This window comes from Patiria miniata, unplaced genomic scaffold, assembly GCF_015706575.1.
Source record: "Patiria miniata isolate m_02_andy unplaced genomic scaffold, ASM1570657v1 HiC_scaffold_6, whole genome shotgun sequence".
In the NCBI taxonomy this organism is placed as follows: Eukaryota; Metazoa; Echinodermata; class Asteroidea; order Valvatida; family Asterinidae; genus Patiria; species Patiria miniata.
The window spans coordinates 18,288,373-18,312,642 of NW_024037073.1; the positions used below are offsets into that span (position 1 = coordinate 18,288,373).

Genomic DNA, 24,270 nt, shown 5'->3' on the forward strand with positions numbered 1-24,270 from the left:
CCGCGGTGTGTACCGTGCACGCGCAAAGCCCGCTGAATCGCAAGGCACCAACTGTAATCTGCGTAAGAAAATTGTAATTTCTACCCAAGAAACTGTTCAAAAATTACAAAAAAAAAGGTGTCACTATTATTAAGCATGTCAAGCTTATTGATTAGCTTAGGCTAATCAGAATGTGCTGCCTTTTTCAGATGTCTGTTTTTTGTGAAATTTCCAGATTTGTTTGCACACGTTTGCAATTTTCTGATTAGCCTATAAAGAGGGTGAGTATGCTTCTAAAGCAAAAATAAACTACAAACTAAGCCTTAATGTGAAAATTAAAATTTGACAAAGTAGGCTATGACATGTTTTTGTAGGGCCTACATGGTGGAAGTGTGGCCTTTATTTACGGAGGTAGTCCAGTGAATTTATGGGGCTATAAACAGGTATGTCATTAGAGGGCAGGGGGTTGATTGTTTTAGGGAAATTTTGGGCTAAAATGACGATGACAGCGCGGCGACAACACGCGACCCGAAAATAAAGATGGCTATCACCGCGCGATGTACCGTGAGCATGCACGGCGTGCTGAATCGCAAGGCACAAACCGCGCAGGAAAATCGTGATTTCTACCCCAAGAATCTGTTCAAAATTGCAAAATGGGCATCATTGGAATTGAGAAAAAGTCTGCTTTTGATTGTAAAGGTGATTTTTGAACAATAAAAAAACATTTTTGACTTTTGACATTTGAGCAAAACAGGGGCCCTACATAACACGATTGCCATTTTTAATACTACATGTAAGAGAAGTCTGTTTTTTGTTGAAAGGGTAATTTTTGAGTAATAAAAACACCGTTGACTGTAATTTGATCGAAACTAAACATCGGCCTTGTACACTACATGATCGCCAGTTTAAGCGGCTTTCTTTCATTTCAGTAAAAGAATATTGTTCTTTTTTTTTTAATTTTAAATTCACTCCAACATGTAAATTACAGAGTAGTACATTTTCTTTGTGTGATTTGTGGCTCTGGAGGTTTTTTTTTAAAAGGGAAATAAAGTCCGAAATTGTAAAATGGTCCGCTTCCCATCCAGTGAATATGAAATCACAACAGGTCGTACTATTAAGCGTCAACACAGCGTCAACACAGCATCGACACAGCGCTGCCCCTGAGGCAACATGGCTGCCGAATTCGGAGCTGCACGGAGAGCTCGAGAGCCAATTTTCTTGAACTGAAAATTGCAATTTTCAGACATTTAACCTATTGATTTTATGCCAAAATTTCGTTTTTGCCCATAGTGCACAGTTTGAACACTGCTTTTGTCAATTTAAATGCGTTTTGGATTGTTGACGCTGTGTTGATGCTTCTGAAGTTCTGTGTGTGTTGATGCTGTGTTGATGCTTCTGAAGTTCTGTGTGTGTTGATGCTGTGTTGACGCTTCTGTGTGTGTTGACACTATATGTATGTTGACTTTTTAAAGTGGGGGGGGGGGGGGCGGATATCATATCGTTTGTTCCCTCCCTCTTTTTTTGTCCACGAATAAAAATTGTAGCCTACATAAGATTCTATAGCTCAGAATAACCAATTCAATGACTCCAAACTCAAAAATAATGTTCAAATGATAATCTTTGCTGAAAAAATGTGTAAAGTGGTCAGAAATTGTAGAATACAATTATTTTCGGGATCCCGGCACGCCATTAGGGTTTCGTGCTTCGCGCTCACATTAGTTCTGATCAAGGTATGCCCCCCCCCCACTTTTGAAAAGGGATTGACGCCTTTGATCATGAACAGTATGTTCAATCTTTGTAAGAGCTTTTGACTTGTCAAGTGGGATGATTCAATGGTCAATTGTACATGTAGCTCGACACGTCATTGCAAGATTTTGCAGACAAAGGGAAAAAGTACATTGTAATTTTACTGTACAAAATGTTGGCTTTCTGTCTGTAGCAAGTAACAGAGTACCAATGTGATTTGTACACATTTGCTGCCCATTAGGGACTAATATCATTTGCGTTTTGACCTGTTGAAACCCTTTTATATAATATGTCACTAATTTTTCCATATATTTGTTTTACCCAGTCCAATGGGCAGAGACTATGGCGCAAATTATGACCGATTACAGTTACAGTTTGTCCTCCCATCTTTAGTACCGGTTTAAACATACACATGTATGTAAGAAACTAATAATCAAACAAAACAGCTCCTTTGGCACAGAATTTGAACCTTTCCCTTAAAAGCAAAAACTCACAATAACACCTGCGTTTTGCAAGTTAAAACCAGGTGCCAAAATGAGTACCAAAAATCAAAGATTTTAGCAACCCCCCCCCCCCCCGTTTTTGGACCCTAAATCATGCTACATGTAAACTGCATGTACCGTACTTCCATCTCACTGTCACACCACTAAAATTAAAGATCTTGTTGTCCCCTTTAATTTGATACCACACGTGGTGTTGTGAAACTTGTAGTTCTAAAGATATAACAAATTTCATTTTTTTAATAATTTGTCCAATTCTTCATGGAATTGCCCATGCGTAATTTTTTTTTTACTTAGTTTTCAAATATATCTGGTTTCCAAAATCCAAACTGAATTGTGGAATTCAAACCGAATTTTAAAATATCCAGATTTTAATCCCACCACTACAAAAACTACTTTTCTTTCTTTCTTTCTTTCTTTCAAAGTTTCATACAGGCGTACATTTTGTGCATTTGTATTGCAGCCTGCAACGATTTCATGGAATCTATCGTTCCACCTTTTGCAGACTTTGTGATTAACATTATGCCAATCCACCTGTAATCAAAGCACAACACAAACCCCAACATCCCTTCTCAATTGATAAATATCATTTACACACATTGTACATGTATGTTTAATGAGAACTAGATTTAACAATTTGTGATTCTGTTATTGTGTAAGAACATGTACGCTGAGCATATTAATTAATTAATAAGGTCAAAATGATATTATTTATTTATTATCCACATCCAACAGCAGAAAAAAAACTGCCAATTACAGGACTGGGTTAAAAATATAAAATTATAAAAAAAAAAATATAAAAAACAAATATGTTCAAAAAGAATCATTATAAAAAATATATGTTGATGTTATAAAAACAAACTAAAAACAAATTATATATACTTTCTGAGAAAAGGCAGATACATGTATTTCATTATCTGTGTACATGTTTTTTGCTACAGGTTAATTGCTTGAACCCCCATGTCATGCAGGGTGAGTAAAAAAACCAAAACCCAAATGTCAGGACCATTTTTTTAAAGTGAAGTTCTGCATGCAGCACTTTCAATATCTAGGATATGAAAGCCCAATCCGTAAGCTTTCTTTTAGTACAAGAATCATTCAAATCACTCATGTACTTTTCACGTTACGGAATTTTAAACACAAACACCGTTTTAAACTTCCGTCCACGGATCACAAAAAAGGTAAGTGTTCTTTCAGCAAAACGAAAACAATTGACACACATCCCTGTGTGAATTGTTTTCGTTTTGCTGAAAGAACACTTACCTTTTTTGTGATCCGTGGACACAACTTCAAAATGGTGTTTGTGTTTAAAATTCCGTAACTTGAGTGATTTGAATGATTCTTGTACTAAAAGAAAGCTTATGAATTGGGCTTTCATATCCTGGAAATGCCACATGCAGAACTTCATTAAAAAAATGGTCCCGACATATGGGTTTCAATTTTTTTGACTCAACCTGTGTAGTATTGATTGATTACAAACTGAAACTGGTTTTCCTTCATGTCCTTGGGAAACGTGGGCGAATGTGATTGGACTCTGATGATGATTCTATTAATTTATTTATGATTATCAAAATTTGACACTGTTCTGTCCTATGTGTAGATTGAACACGTGTAGATTTACATGTAAGATTGCTTGTACAGTGCAAAATACATTTTAAGAGAGGGGCTTTGTTGCACCATTTCATTTGTGATTCGCAAAAATTAATTAAAATTGATAACTTCTCAGGGATTTGTCTTTTTACAGCATACGATATTTACTTGTCTAAATTTATTTTTAGTGGAATATTGATAAAAAGTTGACAGTTCTACTTGGCAGAATTTGATTGGTTGATAGGGTTTTTATTTGGAGCCGCTTGTCAAAAACATCTGTTCAACATTTTATTGATGTCTTCAGTTTGCCAACAGTGAAAGCTTTCATGCATTGTACTTGACAAATTGTCAATTTATCTGTTTGGTTTGCATGGTAGCTTTTTCTTGTTGAAATAAAATTGAATGTATATTAGTTTTACCATCTATCTGGTTCTACAACTTGTCCTTCGACCAAAAATATCACAGTTAGGAAAAGGGAGCACTTTGGGATTTTTAAGTTAGAGGCCATGTCCGATTATGTTGTCTACAGCTATTATCTACATTTAGATCTTTTAACAATTGCAGGCCTGGACTTTTGTCTGAATTCAGACTTTTTTAATCTTAGAAAAAGATAGAAAGAAATGCATCTTTCAGACCTTTCATCCAAGTGTGAGAATTCTTTTTAAAATTGACAATCTCATCAATTGAATCTATATGTGTACATGCAATTGACATACCTACAAATGTCCGAACTGGTAGCTGTAGCTCAAATGTGGAAGCCTGTTTTGGACATGGTCGTACTCAGAACATAATTCTACGTGACCTTCTACACTGAACATTTGTATAAATATGTACAGGTTGACCTGGCCTTTTCAACACATTTTGGTTTGTCATAGGATTTGCACAGGCAGTGTGAATTACCAAGATTGATCACTTTGATATTTTGAATTCATAGGCACGAAACTGTTTCAGAAACTGTACATGTACTGGTACATAAAATGGATAAAATACAGCTTGTCTTTGTACACATCACAGACAGCCACACACACTTACCCGTCTTGAGAGTTTAAGCCAAACCTGGATCCACCCTGCTTACAAGGGCGGGAAATTAGGACAAAGTTATGGGGACTTTCTCCTGTCCCCATAGCATCTTCCGTCCCCATAGTACCATGGGACAACATGTGTGTAGTCCCCGCAGTTATGGAACAAGAATGTGTGGGCGTGTTCATCTATTCAAACCGTGGACGAAAAATACCAGAGAACAAAAGAGAACAATATCGTCCACGATTCCCAGCATACGTCCGCGATTGGGGTCGTGTACAAAGTTAAGAGTACAAACAAAAGAGGGACAATAGGACCTCCACGTTTGACGGTGTGAACAGGACTGTCTGTGCGCACATGTGCAGGTCCTACAGTGTACAGTGTACACATTTTACTAAATGATGTGTGAAAAATGAATTCAATGATATTTTTCCATTTTAAGTTTTTGCTGACTTGTTTCATTACAACTGGATCTGAAAAGAAGATAACAGTGTTGATGTCATTGTTGATCTGCTAGTTAATTTGAGCTCTGTCAGTCTGTGGTCCAATGGTTACGGTGTTTTGACTCGCGTGCCGTGGTACGTGGGTTCGACCCCTGACGGGGAACATGGTGCTTTACATGTATGTGTTCTTGGGCAAGACACTTTACTACAATTGCCTCTCTCCACCTAGGAGTTTAAACTGGTACCTCTGAAGGTAAAGACTATAGAATGCGCTGATCTTGAGCTGCAAAAACTGGTCTAATGGCCAGACGAAAAGGGGTTATAATTGAGAAGTGCTTAGAGACCTTTTGTATAATGCGCTATAAGCACCATGTTATTTGTAGAATTTGTGTTTTCCACAGCTTGATGGCCAAGTGGATGATTGCAATTGTAAAGTGGAATCAGTCGCCGACTTCAATAACCTCAAAATCTACGAGAGACTGCGAACCCTCCTGACCCGAAACTTCTTCAAATTTTTCAAGGTAACAAAATGTTTTGCTCAAGATTCAGTTGCCCTGAAGTATATCCCATTTTTCACTGAAGGTAGATGAAGGCCAGATGAATAGTATACAGTTTGTAGCGTGGCACACAGGCATTATACGGCGAAGGCGCTCAGATTTCAACTGTGATGCTCCACAAAGTATGTGTTCATGCACCATATGTTTCCCAAAGATTTTGGAATAGACAAAAGTATATGGCAAAGTGCAAGGGCGTCAATCGCTTCTGAAAAGGGGAGGGGGGGGGGGGGCAAACGATATGATATCCCCCCACTTTTAAAATTGGGGGTGGGGGGACTTATCTCCCCTCCCCCCACCAATTGATGCCCATGACAAAGCGGACTCAGTATTCCTGGATTTTTCTCATTCAATTTAGTTGACTTACATGTATTTCTTATTCATTTGTGTATTCCTTTCAACATTAATGCTTACTGTGCCTGCTAGTGCTACCATATGGAAAGCAAAAGTGCAGCGCGTGTACATGTACATGTACATGAATGTATACTTATGACGACAGCTTTGGTGTTGATTTGGTTATCTGCAGAGAGGGAAAAAAAATAGTACTTGTGAGTGCACCAAAATTTACAAAAGGAACTCCATAATTATGTGTGTAACTAATAATCGTTGGTTGGTGTTAAGCCATCAGCACCTGTACTACGTTGTACATGTATATTAAGGCCAATTTACATGTACGTGACTTTGTCGCATGACATAGTCAGCAAGTCGCGCATTTTTATAAATGTACACAGATCAAATATGCCTTCACATTTAAGCGGCAAAGATGTGCGTCGTTTTTGCTCATTGATTTGTGCATATTAGTGAAAGCACGCAACGTTGTTGTACATGTACGACAAAGTCGTTTATGTGTAAACTGACCTTTACATTGTATTTATTCCCAAATGAATTCATGAAACCATGTACAGTGCTGGGGCAGTTTTGGGCGGTCCAGGGAGTAACAGGCAGGGCGTTTTGGGGCGCTTCTCGGACTAATGGGATAATACACTGAGGGTACATGTCATCATTTCAAAGCATAGATGTAGCATACATGTATGTGCAGATGCTATTATTAGATCATGGGACACATGTATTAAAGTTAATAGTCTGCCATGTTACAGTTGAACAGACCTGAGCTGCAGGCTGCAATGTGATGAGTTTAACCCAGCATGTAGACTGATACCACATATAGTGTAATTTGCCAAAAAATAAGCACATTGCATTACCAGAAAAAATAATTGATATTTTTCAATGTCTATACAACACTGTAGAGAAACAAGAGATCTATGCACAATTTGTTTATATATCTGAAGTAAATAAAATAAAAAATGAAAGTAAAACGTCAGCAAATTGTTTAAAACATACTGTATCGTTAGGAACATGCATTAAAATGAGCCTGCACTCATTTCAGACAAGTAGACATTCTGTTGTACCAGAATTAAATGCCAGTCTCTACAATACCAGTGTTTGTTTCTCCTCTCCTTTTTGTTGAGTTGAAGAAATATTTTGAATTGTTGCTTTTCAACAAATCTTTCTTTTTCCTGGAGTATCACAGGCAGTCTGTTGTTTTCCAATTTTAAAGGTGAACCTTGACAAGACATGTCCCTTCTGGCCCGACGATGGGTCCTGTGCTCTAGAGAGCTGTGCTGTCTGCCCGTGCCCAGATGTACGTAAGCTTAGTTGGAAGATTATCGATTCATCATTAGACATGTTAGAAGCTGAACCATATGTGCATGAAAATATAAACACAGTCAAAACAATCTTAGATGATAGGGATTTGCTAAAACTGCTAAGAGTGTTTCTATATTTCATTGTTGTTTTAGAATTAGAGTTTACATCCATGAATAAAACATGGACTGTTTGAAATATCAACTTCCTATTAATATGACCATTGTTTTGTACCTTTTAATAATAAAATTCCCCTGAAGTTTCCACACCATTGCATCTGAGAATTTTCCTAAAACTTGTACAAAATATTGCTGTAAACCAAAATGTAATGAGGAAAGATGAAAGAAACATATGTCATGTACATTAGGCCAAAAAAAAAAAGTCTCCGGTTTCTGGTATGCGCGCGCGTCGCTGTAGCCATGCGCGTCGGCAAAATGAAAAAGGTTTTTTTTTCAATGAAAGATGATGTCTCAAAACCGCCAAACTCACTGGTTTGACTGGAATCCTGCTGCTGCACAATTTTAACGTGTTTATTAGATTGGGTTATGGTCGAGAATAAGCTTTATGTGGCCTCTCTGGAATCCAATATATTTGCACTACATGTAAGTTTAGTCGGGCACCATTTGCAGTCATCAGCCGACATTTGAAGCAAAAAAATCAGGTAAAAAAAAAAAGCCACGTCGCCGCACCACTTTTGGGCAAGCTCCATACCAGAAACCGGAGACTTATTTTTTTTGGCCTTTAGTATTTAACAACAGTTTTCACAGTAGAATACAGGTTGACAATAAGACCGCGTAATTAATACACGTCTTGTGAGATTAAACGAATGTGTGGTCATGCATTGATCATCAGAATTTAATAACCTGATACATGTATGCAGTGGTGCAGCGCGGTGAATCTTTCGTTGGAAGTGATTAAAAACCTGCCAGCAATATTCTATTATCTATTCAGTATTTAATATACAAACATGTACGTGTACATTTGAGTGTGCTTGAAAGGGTGGTTGTGAAACTAAGTGACGAAAATGTCTATTTCAGGCACGTGCATGCACTTGTTGAAATTCATTACAAAAAAATATCAAATTGTTGGGTCACGATTTATTTATTTTATATTATACTCGGGAATAATTCAAGTAAACCTCGTTATTTATTGACGCAGTAGCATGTACATGTACATACATGTACATGTTATTGTCTGTAAGTGGTGCAGTGCTCACTTAACAGAAGTGCTCTAAATTGCTTTCATACATGTACATATGGTCTTTGCAATTAACAAATTGGTTGCTATGGTAACCAGAATACACTACCATGCAGTGAGTTTGGACAGTGTTCTAGCATCTCTAACAAAGTAAGAGCAATTAATTGGGTCTTTTTAGGGCCATTTTAAAATGCAATGACTGTGAATACAAGTTTGTTTTTTGTTAACAAAATTAAATCCATAATTAGATTCTACGTGTACAGGTCAGTAAATAGTTAGTTGTAGTGGAAACTGCACGTAGGCCTACCTTTTCACTTTGCTCTAATAACTGAGTGTACGTGTGTGTACATGTGCAATGTGCATGTACATGTATCGAATGCTTGACAACGCACATATGTTGCACACTTAACTTTGAAATGTGCCCTAGCCGAAGCTGCGTTATGGGGAAAGTTTCTGTTGTCAGGGAAATTAGGAATGAGCTATAGGGAGTTTTTGCTGTCCCCATAGTCATGATAGTGTCTTCCGTAGCCATAATAACTATTGCTCAACAGTATGCGGTCCCCACAGTTATGGAACAAGATATTGTGAACTTCCGAATGTGGACACTAATTGAAACATGCGTAAACAACCAAGCATTCCAGAGATTACCTGTCCGAAAAAGAGACACAAATGTACACATTTTCTTGGATTAAGTAATTGGATATGCTGTAAAATAGCTGACATACATGTACAGGCAAACATGCACACTTTTGTGTAGTATTCACGAAAGCTGTTACTGTCTCTCTAAAGATGACCCTAGGACAACCATTAAAGCTAATGTATTTATTCGTATCTGACTCGCAGATATTGATTTTTCTTATGATGTGAATTAAGCCTACTGATGTATCATACAGGGCATCGGTTTATGCAAATAACCTTTTTCATAGGTATTCACTGGCAAACTCATATCTGAAGATTAAGAATCAATAACTTGACAATAAAAATCATGAGTTGAAGGTTTCTGTGAGGTCTACTACTCTGTGGAAATGCAGTTTTGCAGTCTGAAATATATATTCCAATTATATGCTTTGAAGTATTTTTTCCCCTATATTTTAAAAGAATTATGATTGATTGATTATTAAGTTGAAGATTTTTCTCTTTCTTTTTTATCTTTCCCATAGGACCAAGTACCCTGTGGTCTGAAAGACAAAGAAGAAATATCTCATGGAAAAGAAAAGGTAAGTCATGAAAAAAATGATTCAGAAAAATCTAAAACTTTCTGTTTGGAGTTGAATGAAATGAAATGAAAGTAGGTATATAAAGTTATTAATGCTGTAGATACTGAAGTGCAGTGTGATTGAGATGCCACACTTCATGAACCTGTACATGTATGTCCCATGTTTGCTTTTCCAAAATTACATGTTCTCCTCAGATTTCTGTGTTTGATTACAATACTTTAGGCCCAAAAAAAAAAGGTCTCCGGTTTCTGGTATGGAGCTTGCCCAAAAAGTGGTGCGGCGACGCGGCTTTTTTTTTTTTTTTTACCTGATTTTTTTGCTTCAAATGTCAGCTGATGACTGCAAATGGTGCCCGACTAAACTTAGTGGAAATATATGGGAGTCCAGAGAGGCCACATAAAGCTTATTCTCGACCATAACCCAATCTAAAAACACGTTAAAATTGTGCAGCAGCAGGATTCCAGTCAAACCAGTGAGTTTGGCGGTTTTGAGACATCATCTTTTATTGAAAAAAAAACTTTTTCATTTTGCCGACGCGCATGGCTACGGCGACGCGCGCGCATATCAGAAACCGGAGCCTTTTTTTTTTGGGCCTTATGCCCCTTTACTAGGTTTTGTTGATATATTGGTATAGTTTCAATCATTTTTTGTGTGACATGTACATGTATTATACCGTGCACAATACTGTATACACACTCTTGACTGTTACTACCTAACACATCCGCCTAGATATCTCAAAACAATTCCTGAGATCCTGAGAACACAATGACCAACACAAAAGAGGGGGGAGGGTCCCCTATATCACATATCTAAATGACGTATTATGATGTTGAATTTGCTGTAGACATATAGCACCAATGAAAATTACAAGAAAAAATCATTAAGAAAGGAGGCATTTCCTAGAAAGCTATTCAGATCTGGTACCAAGGCTCACATGCAGTTCTTGAACATGTGAAGAAAGGCTAGGCTTGTCTTTCTGGATCACTGGTTTGATTTTTGGTCATGTGTAGTGTTTCTAGACTGATTTTCCTAACTCAGACCTGGGATCAAATAGCAAACTCAGGAATCATGGAGGCTCTCAGTTTCCTTACATGAGAGACCCAGACTCATTATCAGGTCCATTGTTTATTACTGAACATCAAACAACAATAATATGAGGCCAAGTGTATGAGTATAAAGGCATATATAGAATCATTTCCATTTATCCCAAAATCAAAAAGCTGACTTGGATTAAAGCTTGTACTGGTAATAGACACCCCGTGAAATTATTCCATCTGGCTTTCTGTCATTCAGAAGAAATAAAGAAATGTAGGTGATTTCCAAAGATCAGTAAATGGACTGATTTTTGGAAATATAGAGTGTAATCGATAAAAACGTATTTCGTCATCAAAAGGTTGTGCATGATTTTTAATTTTTTCTTGAAATGTGAAACTTCAACAGGTTAGGTTTTCAACACTCTTCTTTGGATTTTGAGTGGTGTTATTATTGTAAACGATCAAAAATGCTTGAATAAGCAAATGATCCTATATGCCATTAAGTGTGATCATTTAATTAAGGCTGTTTAATTATCTTTAGCTGAGAAGGGGAGACGAATCCAGCTTTTGGAAAATGACACATATTTGCTGCCTGGAATAAAAGTACATGTTCTGCAGCCCTCTATAAACTGGTGTTCAGATGTTATTTTACTGGTATTGGCTAAACCCTGTGCAGTACTTAAAGGAGCCGGAAGCAGGGGGGAATGCTGATGGGTCATGTGACTCGCGGAGTGATGAGGAAATCCGTCTGAGTGCCCTAGACACCACCATCAGCAAGGAGAGCGAGGCTGCCTTCAAGACGTGGACCGAGCATGACGACAACTCTGCAGACTTCTGTGAGCTAGATGGTATGTCACAGTAAAGAAAAAAAAATGTAAAAATTGGCACCAGCCAAAATGTAATTATGTGCACAGCCTCGACTCCATTGGCTACGTGCGCATTCCTTCACTAACCCCTGGCCATGTAAAATGCGTAAACAACCTTTATTGACTATTCAGAGCCTACTGCATGTTTATTTCGAAGACTGCACGCCCGATATGCGCTCGCGTTATCTCCTGCACGTCACGTCATGTACGAACATTTTTTTTCAAGACTGCGCAATGCATGAGGATATGGATTCTGTAAATCTTGTGTTTCGCTCTCAAAAACCCTGTATCTTGTCTTGTAAAGGGACGACAGAGGTATGTACATTTAATAAAATCCTTGCTCTATAACGCGAGGTTGAAATCTCATGTTTAAAAGGATTGATTCTACCCAAAAAATCTTTCAAAATTTTAAGCACTGCCTCAAGTGTTAAACACATTGACTGCTGTCCTTATTTTAATATGCCAAATAGTGCCACATTTAAACTACACAATTCCAGGGGTTTTAGATCGCGCAATGCATGATGGGAACCAATATGGTGCGGCAAGATCGTACTCATGGAAACAAGGTTGTGTTGTGTATATTTCTTGTGACTGGTCTCAGCTTTGCTGAGCATATATAAATTGGCTTTGCAGTATTTGCTGCTCAGCACAGAAAATATTTGCTTAGCAAATACAGGTTACCAGCCAAAGTGCCATGCGGTGTGTATTGCCTGTGACTGGTTTCCAGCTGAGTTCTGCTTAGCGCATAAATTTACTTAGCAAAATTTTCTGCTGAGCGGCTTGCCTGTGGATCACAAGTCCATCACAAACCAATCACAAACCAATCACAGGCAATCACAAGTCCATCACAGCATCAAATCACAAGTAAGGTAGCAAGTAACAGGGGACAAACATTGTCCTCTAAGCGGCTTGCCTGTTAATCACAAGTCCATCACAAGTCAATCACAAGCCAATCATAGGGCCATCATAAGTCATTTATAAGTTCATTACGAATCCATCACAAGTCAATCAGAAGCCAGTCACAGGTCACTCACAAGTCAACCACAAGCCAATCACAGGTCACTCACAAGTCAACCACAAGCCCATCACAAGCCAATCACAAGTCACTCACAAGTCAACCACAAGCCAATCACAAGTCACTCACAAGTCCATCGCAAGCCAATCACAAGTCACTCACAAGTCATCCACAAGCCAATCACAAGTCACTCACAAGTCAACCGCAAGCCAATCACAAGTCACTCACAAGTCATCCACAAGCCAATCACAAGTCACTCACAAGTCAATCACAAGCCAATCACAAGTCACTCACAAGTCAATCACAAGCCAATCACAAGTCACTCACAAGTCAACCACAAGCCAATCACAAGTCACTCACAAGTCAACCACAAGCCAATCACAAGTCACTCACAAGTCAATCACAAGCCAATCACAAGTCACTCACAAGTCAATCACAAGTCTATCACAACATCAGATCACAAGTCAGGTAGCACGAAACAGGGGCAAATTACACTTCCAAAGGAATGCCTTTGTAAACAGCTCTTTTCAATAGCTTGACTTGAGATTGGACTTGCAAGTGACTTGTGCTGACGCATGCAGACTTGACTACAACACTCGTCCTTTATTTTGCATTTCCTGGACAAAAGCATTTAATTTTCTCGATGTTAACTTGGTGTCCACAGATGAACAGTCAGTTGGCATGCAGTACGTAGACATGACCCTAAACCCCGAGAGATACACTGGCTACAAAGGGGAGTCAGCCTGGCGGATCTGGAACAGCATTTACAATGAGAACTGTTTCAAGTAAGCACCATGACTACATTCAGGGAAACGATAGCCTCAGTCAAGGCGTTCAACGATAGTGTCTGATGATAGATGGTCGGCCGCTAACATTTAAACAGTAGCCGTGCTTTGCACTCACACATACTGTACTTAACGCAAACAGTAACCTCACGCGGCTAGGCTACAATATGCAAATCAGTTTATGCTGGTCTTTTTTGGGCAATTTTTGTTATTTTGTCGCTGGATTTATATCAAGTTATATTGGATCTACAGACTCCAAACTTGTTGGAGAGTGTAGCCACACTATCCAGCTCTCTGTCCATGTAACATATGAGCCTCCAAGACCAAGTACTGAATAATAATCGCATCTTTATTCGCATATGAGGTCGTCGATGGAAATCCAGTGACAAAATAAAGGAAAATATGTGCCAAGGTGAATGGTGGTTCCAAGGGTTTGACCAGCACCAACTGATTTGTATATTGTAGCCTAACCACGTGAGGTCGCTGTACGTGCTTCGTGCAGTACTCCTGTGAGTGCATAGCTTGCGGCTACAGTAATGCCGGCCATCGACCATCGGACATTATCGTTGAATACCTTGACCAAAGCTAAAGAAACCACTTCTCATTGCCCTTTCACACTATCCAAAATCTCTGTGCTGGACACTGGTCAAACTCCGAGATTTTTACACCCCCCCCCCCCTGTTTCTGGCTAGGAAGAGAACAACATGGCTTCTACATGGGTCCAACACTCTACACAAGAAGAATTGGAAATTGAGAGGCTTGACCTCGGTAGAAAATCAAAAATCTATGCTTGACCCCTGTTCAAGTGTAAGTGGAAGGTATACCTTGCCTTCCCGTGTTGATTTGAATCCGATTTTGGCCAAGGTGGACTCGGGTTGATTTCACCACTGGTAGGCGAGACAATAGTGTTGAAAAGCCTGTTTTGTTGTTAGGGTCCCGTGATGATTAATTGTTTGCACTTTGGGGTTCTGCTTTAAGAGGATGGTACCATCCAGTAAGGGGAAGTCTGTGACAATTTTTGTAATAATGGTTATCTTACATGTAGGTCAAAATGATGTTGCTAATGGTGATTGTTGTATTCAGTTTAAAAACAGCAGTCTTTGATAGTACAGTACTATGATTTTAGGCCAAGAGTAAAACTTAAGAGAATGCGCTAATCAATAAAATGCAGTAGTAAAAGGTGTAACCGAAATAAAAGTAGAAAATTCAAAATTTTTGTAAATGTGAACACCTGTCTGACTTGATAATATTAAACACTCTTGGAAGCGTTATTCTTTATTCTCAATCTTTGCCCCTCCAAAAATCCCCTTATGGAAATTGTTGATATCACGGCAAGTATTTGCAATGTTAATTTGTAGTTTGTATAGTTGAACACATTTCAACCGAAGTGAAGTTAGCTGTGAATGCTTTTGTGACATCAAACCATCCTTATGAACTATCGTAGAGAAAATGTACATTCTGGATTAAGCTTCGCTTGTCTTTTTTCCTATCGTTGACAGACCTGACCAACCTGCCAACTCGGAGGGGTACAAGTCGCTGCTCACAGACAAGTCTGTCCGAGGTAATGGCCTCCAAGGTGCTAGCTGCATCCATCTTGATATAGTTCCCTGAAGTGTTAATTTCCAAAGGAACCCTCATTGGTGCCAGAGTATCCAATTGCTGGCAGATGTTAGGCTGCGTCTGAATTACTTGGCTAACAGCTGGAATTAACACATGCGCCTATGGGAAGTGGCTGCAGCCACTACCATAGGCGCATGTGTAATTTTCAACTGTAGCCAAGTAATTCAGAAAAGCCTTAATGTCTGCAGATAAAATGGAATCATTAACACATGGCTGCAGCATGCTGTTGCATTCCTCTGATTCAAGCCGACAGTTTTTCTTTTATTGTATTTATTGATTTACATGTACATGTGCGTCTGCATGGAGCTGCAATGATAATAAGGGAATAACAGTGTGAGGATCCGGTCTTCACTGCGTGATAATGACCGGGTGTGGGGGTGACCGCTGTTAATGGACCGAGACGAAGATCGTAGATCTACGCTTTCGTCGTAAACATCCTTAGTATATACTGCACTGCTGTATGATGTCGTTTCAAAACTTCTTCCTTACGCGCGCGCACGCACACATCCCTAGCAACTGTGTTACGTACGCGCGCGTCAGTCTCACGCGATGGGGGTTGAGCGCATGTGCAGTGCTCTATTGTTACAAGCTACCGCAGGACTGTTACTATATTTTGACCAATCATTGGCTTGCATGGGGCTGAACGGGGCTTGATCAATGCTGGTTCAGGGGCCATTTATTCGCTTGATCTTTGAAGCCGGTCCGTTATCACCGTTAATGACCGGCCACGTAATCGATTCTCGACCAATCAGAAACCATCAACTCTCCAAGGTATTTATTAATTTTGTTTAAGCCTTGGAAAAATTGCCACAACTGCTATCATAGTAGGGCCTAAATCAGACAAAGTTACCCACAAATGTTACTTGTGTTAACCTATGGCTCTGTGCACTATGTCAGGCTCCAGTGGTGGAAAATGCCAAAAAAAACCCAAAAAACCCAAAACCAATATTGTTAATAGGCTAAGCACCATGTTGATCTTGCAGTTGTGCCCTTGTGTAATCTGTCTGAAGAACCAAGGCTGTGTTGAGGGTTGACTTGAGGAAAAGTCAGTACATGTAGACGGTTGTGTTTTGTCTTTTGAGTGGCGCCCGCTTGTGATGGACCTATAGTGTTTCATTTTAATTATCATTTGCTGGCTTTGACATGTATAGCGACTTGACTGATAGGATTTTGGACGGATATTCATTTATGTGCTCATGAGATACATGTGCATTACGTTTCAATGTGCTGCTAAGTCAAAAAACAGAGGAGGGGGAGGGGGGCCTCTTTTGGTGCTCTTTTTTTCCATACCAATTTATTCACATTTCCACAAGCTGTACAGTTAAGGGAATTAGAATCGAGTAAACAAATAGTCATCTACATTCCTTTTCTGTTTAATAAAAAGATACTATAAAAAGACACTTTCTGGGCAAGCGGCATTTTTTTTTTGGGGGGGGGGCACCTGGGGGAGCCCCCAGGGCCCCCCTCGGCTACGCCACTACCCTTCTCCTCCCATTTTTTCAACACTTCAGTTGCTGGTTGATTCCTCGGTCCTTGTCCCCAGTTTTCCATTGCTAAAATTATGAAATTGTTTGACAGTTTTATGTAGTAATTTCAAGGACTAACTTTTCGTTTCAGTTACCATTTGATATTTAAAGGGAATGTACAACATTTGCTTTTACTGCAATTTTCAGAAATAAATGGATTTGGAGGATTAGTATGTGACTTGTTTCACGTTTTGGGCTTGTAGATGCTGGAAAAACAAAGAAAACCATTCATGTTCTTGCAGTCTGGTTCCCTGACCCTACTAAAGATGAAACAGAGAATTTATAGACTTTGGGGAATTGTAAGGTCAGAGAATCAGTCTAGCAGGCTTGTACCCCTTCACAGGTGTGTATTCAATTGTAAAGAAAATGCGGCATAACTAATTATGAAAAATTAGGAGCAGTTTTTGAAAAAAGCCAGTTTTCTCCAACGCTGGTCGGCCGACCAGCGTTGGAAAAATACCATATTTCTTGAAAATGTCAGCACACCAGGAGCCACGATTTTACAGAATGCTTTAGACTTTCATTCCCTAGCAATCCAGTAAGGTATTTTCTGATAATTTGATCATTTTGTTTTGTGATGTTTGCAAATGTTGTATCTTTCCCTTTAAATTATTCTGCTGCATGACTTCTTAATTTATGATAAACTATCATTTTTGATTTGGTTCATGATTAAGCCTTTTCTTATGCAATTTTCCCATTTTTACAATTTTCCCATTACACATCATAACACCATCATTTCCCCAAAGATAGTAGGTAATCACCAAAAAGAAAAATACTGCAAGTAAAACAAAAAAAGCAAAAACAAAAACATAAGAAAAAATTGCCAATGGTGGTTTTTGTGAAACAAACGTTTGAAGTTTCTCCCTTTAATAGCGAGCAGACCACAAGATGAAAGGCTAAATGTTTTTAAGGAATGTGTGTAGTTGAGGTCAAGTCCATCACATGTCATATCACAAGTAAGGTCTCAAGTAATAGAGTTTAAAATGACAACAGAATGCCTTTGGCACAGTTTGTGAGAATAGCATGTGACTTGACTTGAGATTGAGTGCGTTCAATTACTTCCACCGCGCTTACTCGTGCAAGCGCGACAGCGTTCGATTGACCTCTCACGTGACTTCTCGCGCTTACTCGAGCCTGGCCCAAGTGACCGACCCGGTTACTAAGGTAAGTATACCATAAGGCCATGCAATTAACATGGCTGCCAACGTGAGGTCCGGCGAGCGCCTCATCTCAGGCTGTGTGCTTCCAGAGCTACAGCTACGTCTATTGTCAGCCCGTCCCCACGTATTTTCGATGGGCGCAGACCTAGACCTAGCTCTAGACAGTTGATTCGGATGCAGCCTCAGTGTCATGTCAAAGTTCAACTTTCCAGCTCTTGCACGAAACTTTATCCGAAACCGTTTGTTTATTTAGCTCCACTGCGCATGTCTGTCTTCACGCGAGGAGCAGGCGCGAGTAAGCTTGGGGAAGTAATCGAACGCACTCATTGAGTGACTTGTGATTGAAGTGTGATAACTTACAAAAGTGAGGACATGGCTAGAACACTGCATTTCCAACAACCTTCTATAGTCATACCATCCAATTTCATGAAACGGTGCTTACCTTAGGTAAAAATTGACTTGGCTATGGCTAGCAGTAACACATGTGTCTATGGGAAGCGGCCTCAGCCGCTTCCATAGTCACGAGTGTGAGTGCAAACCGTAGCGAAATAATGCAGATGTGGCCCAAGTAGCAAGCCTGTGAATTCTTTCATACATGAGTGGACTAGAACCCCCTACTGCAAGCCCCCCCCCCTGCTTTGGCTAAGCTTTGTTTTATTTAACCCACCTAACATTTTAATCCCCGTCTTTAATTTCTCCCCTGTTGCCCTCATCTGATACCCCGCAGTTTCCAAATACTTGAAAGGTAAAAAATAGTCCCCAAACCATCGCCATCCATTGTGCTACATGTATTTAAAGATTTGTGCATTTTGCAGTAGAGCAGTTAGATGTTAGCTTGACTGGTTGCAAAGCATGTTTGTTGTAAAGTTTAAGGCTCACAAAAATAGAAAAGAAAGAAAAAGAAAAAGAAAAGAAGATGAAAAAAAACCAAAAAAAAAACAAGGCCCTCGTTCAGGTCTTAATGTTTTGATGTTTCAAGGCAGATGACACTCTTTCTCTGCTGTAAAAGCTGCCTGTAAAAAGGGAAAATAATAGTGATAAAGACCAGCAACTTTAGACGAGTGCTATTATGAGTATAATTTTGTGAGCCTACTTGTTTTTAGAAAGGGTCTGAGACTTCTCCTAGTTCATATACCTTGCATGTTTTTCCAATAATAACGCAGCCATTTTTCTGTAGGAAATTTAAGCTTGTTTTGACAAAAGCTTTCATGTGCATTGTGCTATACTGAGCTCCATGGCTATCCAGATATAATTCCATACATGGATCATGAAAATACAAGGCATGCAAACATGAGTTTTTTAAACTTCAGTTTTTGTTTTGTCCTGAACTATATCTTGCATCCTGTGAATGGAGGACACAAAAGTTAGTTAAGTATCTTGTATTTCTTTAATCTTCCAATACGTGATAGCCTCTGACATCTTGGACATGTACCCTGATGCAACAAATAGACTTGCTGTGTCTCTGTAACAGGCACCAGTCTTTTTTCATTGATAATCCAATAAGAGGACCTTCACAGGTTTACATTGCTTTAATCTTCCAATACGTGATAGCCTCCGACATCTTGGACATGTACCCTGACACAACAAATAGACCAGCAGTGTCCCTGTAACAGGCACCAGTCTTTTTTTCATTGATACTCCAATAAGATGACCTTCACAGGTTTGATTTAAACAAAAAAGCTGCCGCATGATTCCAGTTTGTGAACTGTGTTTGTTGTCCACATAGTACTGAAATGTAAAAATAGTGGTCTGCCCTTGTGAGGAATGTATGCAATCTGTTGAAGTTGTCTTTAGAAAAAAATCTGTGTAAATGTTGAAAACTTTATAGTATGGCATTCTTTATGTACGCTGAGGTATGTAGTTTTAGTTTTGTTAAATTTGTGTGTACGTGAGTCATGAACAAACCATGTTATTTTCAGTACACTTACAGTTTGACTTCACTTTAACAGACCAGGGTCTTCGGTGTATGCATTCGCATTCCAGAAAGAAACCGTTTCAACTTGCTGTCCTAATTTCCCCTTTGATATCTTTTGACAGAAATGTGTCTGGAAAAGAGGGTGTTCTATCGGCTTGTATCAGGTCTCCATAGCAGCATCAACATACATCTCTGTGCTAATTATCTCTTATCTGGTATGTATTGTTTATAAATAAGGGAATAACAGTGTGAGGAGCCGGTCTTCACTGCGTGATAATGACCAGGTTTAGGGGTGACCGCTGTTAATGGACCGAGACGAAGTCGAGGTCCATTAACAGCGGTCACCCCCACACCCGGTCATTATCACGCAGTGAAGACCGGATCCTCACACTGTTATTCCCATTAATAAATACCTTTTTAACGAAATAAACAGTTAAAATGCTCCAATTTTGTGACTTTCTTTCGGCGATATTTCCAGACTTTTTTGTGTTCATGTTCATGGACCATATTTTAGCTTAACAGCTATAACGACGTAAACTCAACAGAAACTGCTGCCGTAGCGAAACAAATTACAACAATGTTTTTATATCTTTACCTGATGGAGGAAGCTGAAATCTCGTTTACACATCCCTTGTGTCCGGAATTACAAAGATGCTTGGTTTAGGAAAGGTAAATATGTCGGTGGGTGAAGTGTTCAAAGAAAATAAATCGTAGATCTACGCTTTCGTCGTAAACATCCTCAGTATATACTGCACTGCTGTACGATGTCGTTTCAAAACTTCCTTACGCACGCGCATGCACGCATCCCTAGCAACTGTGTGGCGTACGCACGCGTCACTCACGCGATGGGGGTTGAGCGCATGTGCAGTGCTCTATTGTTACAAGCTACCGCAGGACTGTTACTATATTTTGACCAATCATTTGCTTGCATGGGGCTGAACGGGGCTGGATCAATGCTGGTTCAGGGGCCATTTATTCGCTTGATCTTTGAAGCCGGTCCATTATCACCGTTAATGACCGGCCACGTGATCGAGTCTCGACCAATCAGAAACCATCAACTCTCCAAGGTATTTTTTAATATGAAATAATGGAGAAACACCAAATTATAAGTAATAAGGCTGTCTGTTGGGTGATAATGAACACAGAACAGCTGATTTTTTATAATCCTAAGTGGCTGAAAGGAGACCATGCTAGGTTCACACATATACATGTAGGTTAGTGCATGAATTTTGAATTTTTGCCTGAAATAGACCCCTCTCATAGACAGCCATCTTCATAGGAAAATTACACCTGCATGTTCAACGCTATCAGGTGCGTGTGCTCGCAGTGTGCAAAATGTTCCAAACATGTGCGCATGTTGCTCAAAATTTCTTTGAAATACGGCGCGGCTGATGCGTGTCACAAACATTTGACGCCCAAAATGCCGATGCATGTGGTAATCTGTAGGAAGCGCCATCAGTCGTCATCATCAGAGGGAGACCTATAGTGTGGGCCCTAATGTTTCTTGGGAATAATGCCAGCTCAAGCACTATATAATTCATAATTTTGGACTAATTTAGGAGCAGTACCCATTGCTACATCAGATTTGAACCAGACAGCCAACCCCGGCAAGCTCGGTGGTTGAGTGGTAAGACATCTCTCTGCACTGCTAAGCAGGAGGTTGTGGGCTCGAGTCCTACCCTAGTAAGCTCGATTTTTTTTCTTGTAAGCATTTAGACAGCACTAAGCATACACCATATATGAAATTATATCTGGGAAGGACAAAACACACAATATTGAAGTGTCTTCTCTCTTTTTTTTTATTCAAGGTGGACTATTTGGGGTGGAAACCTGGGGGCTCAACGTGAATGAGTTCAAGAAGAGATTTGACCCCGAGACCACAGACGGAGAAGGCCCGATACGACTAAAGAATCTGTACTTCACCTATCTGGTGGTACTACGAGCTATCGCAAAGGCTGCCCCGTTGTTTGAACAAGAGACGTTTTATACAGGTTGGTGTCTATGGAAAATCTCCACAAATTCAGAAAAAAAACTGTCAGAAAGGTTTAACAAATTTGGAAATGAACAAGAGCATACTTTTGTAGTTGGGCTTGACCTGAAAGATTGACAGCTTTTGTCAGCACACCGGTCTTCTGGTTTGTGCCTTTAAGCTTTAATGTGTACCTCGCCAAGGTTAAAGTAATTCAGTTTTAGGCAATGTAGGGCAATTATTCAATGATTAGGTCATCTTTTTTGACAGGTGAAGATAAAGAAGATGAACGGTTACAAGATGATGTCATAGATGTCCTGCACACTATTAAACAGTTCTCCAATCACTTCAACGAGAGTACTATGTTTCAGGGAGACAAGCTACAGGCCAAGAGGTTGAAGGTAGGTAATAGTCAATGTGCAATGAATAGCATGTGAATAGCTTGTGATTTGACTTGTGATTGACTTATGGTGAACTTGTGATTGACTTATGATTAAAGGGAAGATACAACATTTGCAAACATCAAAAAACGAAATGATTAAATTATCACGAAAAACCTTACTGGATTGGTGGGGGATGACAGTCTAAAGCATCCTGTAAAATCGTGTCTCCTGGTGTGCTGACATTTTCAAGAAAAATTGTATTTTTCCAACGCTGGTCGACCGACCAGCGTTGGAGAAAACTGGCTTTTATCAAAAACCGCTCCGAAGTTTCCATAACAGTTGTTCCGCATTCTCTTTGCAATTGATTACACACCTGTGAAGGGGTACAAGCCTGCCAGACTGATTCTCTGACCTTACAATTCCCAAAAGTCTATAAATTTCTCTGTTTCATCTTAAGTGGGGTCAGGGAACCAGACTACAAAAGCATGATTGGTTTTCTTGGTTTTTCCAGCATATACATGCCCAAAACGTGAAACAAGTCAGTGTAACAATATTTGCTACAACATACTAATCCTCCAAATCCATTTATTTCTGAAAATTGCATCAAAAGCAAATGTTGTACATTCCCTTTAACTTGTGATTGACTTATGATTAACTTGTGATTGTTGTATGAATAACTTGTGATTGACTTGTGATAACCAATTCATTTCTGTCATTTCAACATTAATTTCTGAAAATGGTGTCGTTTCATTACTGACTAATCTTGAATGACACTTTCCTCTAAATTTTTTACTCATGATTATGAGTATCTTCAAAATCACAGCTTGTTTAATGGAATGCTGTCCCCTCGTTCGTTTTTGTGCTAAATATGATACTGACCACACCCCCACCCTCCAACCTAGGCATTAATTACACTCTAGTATCTAGCATTGAGTGTTTTTCTTTCTTCATTTTTAGGACGAATTTCGGAATCACTTCTTGAATATCTCACGCATCATGGACTGCGTTGGCTGTGACAAGTGCAAACTGTGGGGCAAACTGCAAGTAAGTTTATTTTCTTCACGGTTGTTAGTTTAACTTAATGTCTTCAGGTTGCCTTTTTGTAAAAACTTACTACTTTGTGAATGAATGGTTAAGAAAATGCTTCTTTCTAATAAACTGCTTAGGCAAAAAATTAAAATGTTGGCTGTCTTTTACGCGCTTATTTAAGTCTGGACAAAACGTGACCTTTGAAAGGTTTGTTTATACGACGGGGTGAGCTAAAATTTTAGATTTCATCGATTGCATTAAGAACTGTTGGTTTATTGGTAAGACCTCTGCACAAGTAGGCAGAGTTGCAGAGGTTCAAATCCCACCTGGGCTAGCTTGTGAATTTTTTTCTCATAAATCTTGGGAAAGCACTCCGTACACAGTGTTTATAATATTAGTTATCCCATGAGCACAAGTGGAACACTGAATAACGTAGTGTGTCTGTGTCCAACATATCACAAGGCCAAATTTAAAGACCGAGTGGTATGTGGAATGCAGACACACTACAAATGTACATTTTTTTGTGTTGCACAAGCGTGAGTCGGATAACAATTTATCTTCAAGCAGACTTGATGCGCAGTAAGCTAGTTAAAGGGAATGTACATCATTGGCTTTTGCTGTAATTTTCAGAAATGAACTATTTGGGGGGTTAGTATAATAGATCAAATATTGTTACACTGACATGTTTGAAGTTTTGTGTTCGAAAATGCTGGAAAAAACCAAGAAAAACAAAAATATTCAAGTAGTCTGGTTCCCTGACTCCACTAAAGATGAAATGGATCAAACATACCAGAAAATTGTAAGGTCAGGGAACCAGTCTAGCTGGCCTGCACCCGTTCATGAGCATGGAACCAATAGCTAGCAAAACAAAATTTAGACTAAAAAAAAAAGTGGTAAATTTGGTGCAGTAATTGAAAAATAGTTAGGTTTTTCCAACGGTGGTCGGCCGACCAGCGTTGGAAATGTAGACAAATATACCATTTTTTTGAAACTGGCTTCACACCAGGTGCCATAATTTTACAGGATGCTTAAGCATGTCATTTACCAACATCCTAGTAAGGTATTTCGTAACTACTTG

At 39.2% G+C, this 24,270-nt stretch overlaps 1 protein-coding gene across 1 annotated transcript in view; it reads left to right on the top strand.

Annotated features, from left to right (window-relative positions):
• Positions 1-24,270, top strand: part of LOC119743148 (ERO1-like protein beta) — a 32,459-nt gene that overhangs the window by 527 nt on the left and 7,662 nt on the right. The window contains exons 2-11 of the mRNA XM_038219515.1: positions 5,680-5,799; positions 7,391-7,474; positions 9,834-9,890; positions 11,601-11,772; positions 13,470-13,590; positions 15,090-15,151; positions 19,934-20,026; positions 21,620-21,802; positions 22,051-22,181; positions 23,121-23,207. Of these exons, the coding sequence (XP_038075443.1) occupies positions 5,680-5,799; positions 7,391-7,474; positions 9,834-9,890; positions 11,601-11,772; positions 13,470-13,590; positions 15,090-15,151; positions 19,934-20,026; positions 21,620-21,802; positions 22,051-22,181; positions 23,121-23,207 (1,110 nt within the window). The remainder of the gene's footprint in view (positions 1-5,679; positions 5,800-7,390; positions 7,475-9,833; positions 9,891-11,600; positions 11,773-13,469; positions 13,591-15,089; positions 15,152-19,933; positions 20,027-21,619; positions 21,803-22,050; positions 22,182-23,120; positions 23,208-24,270) is intronic.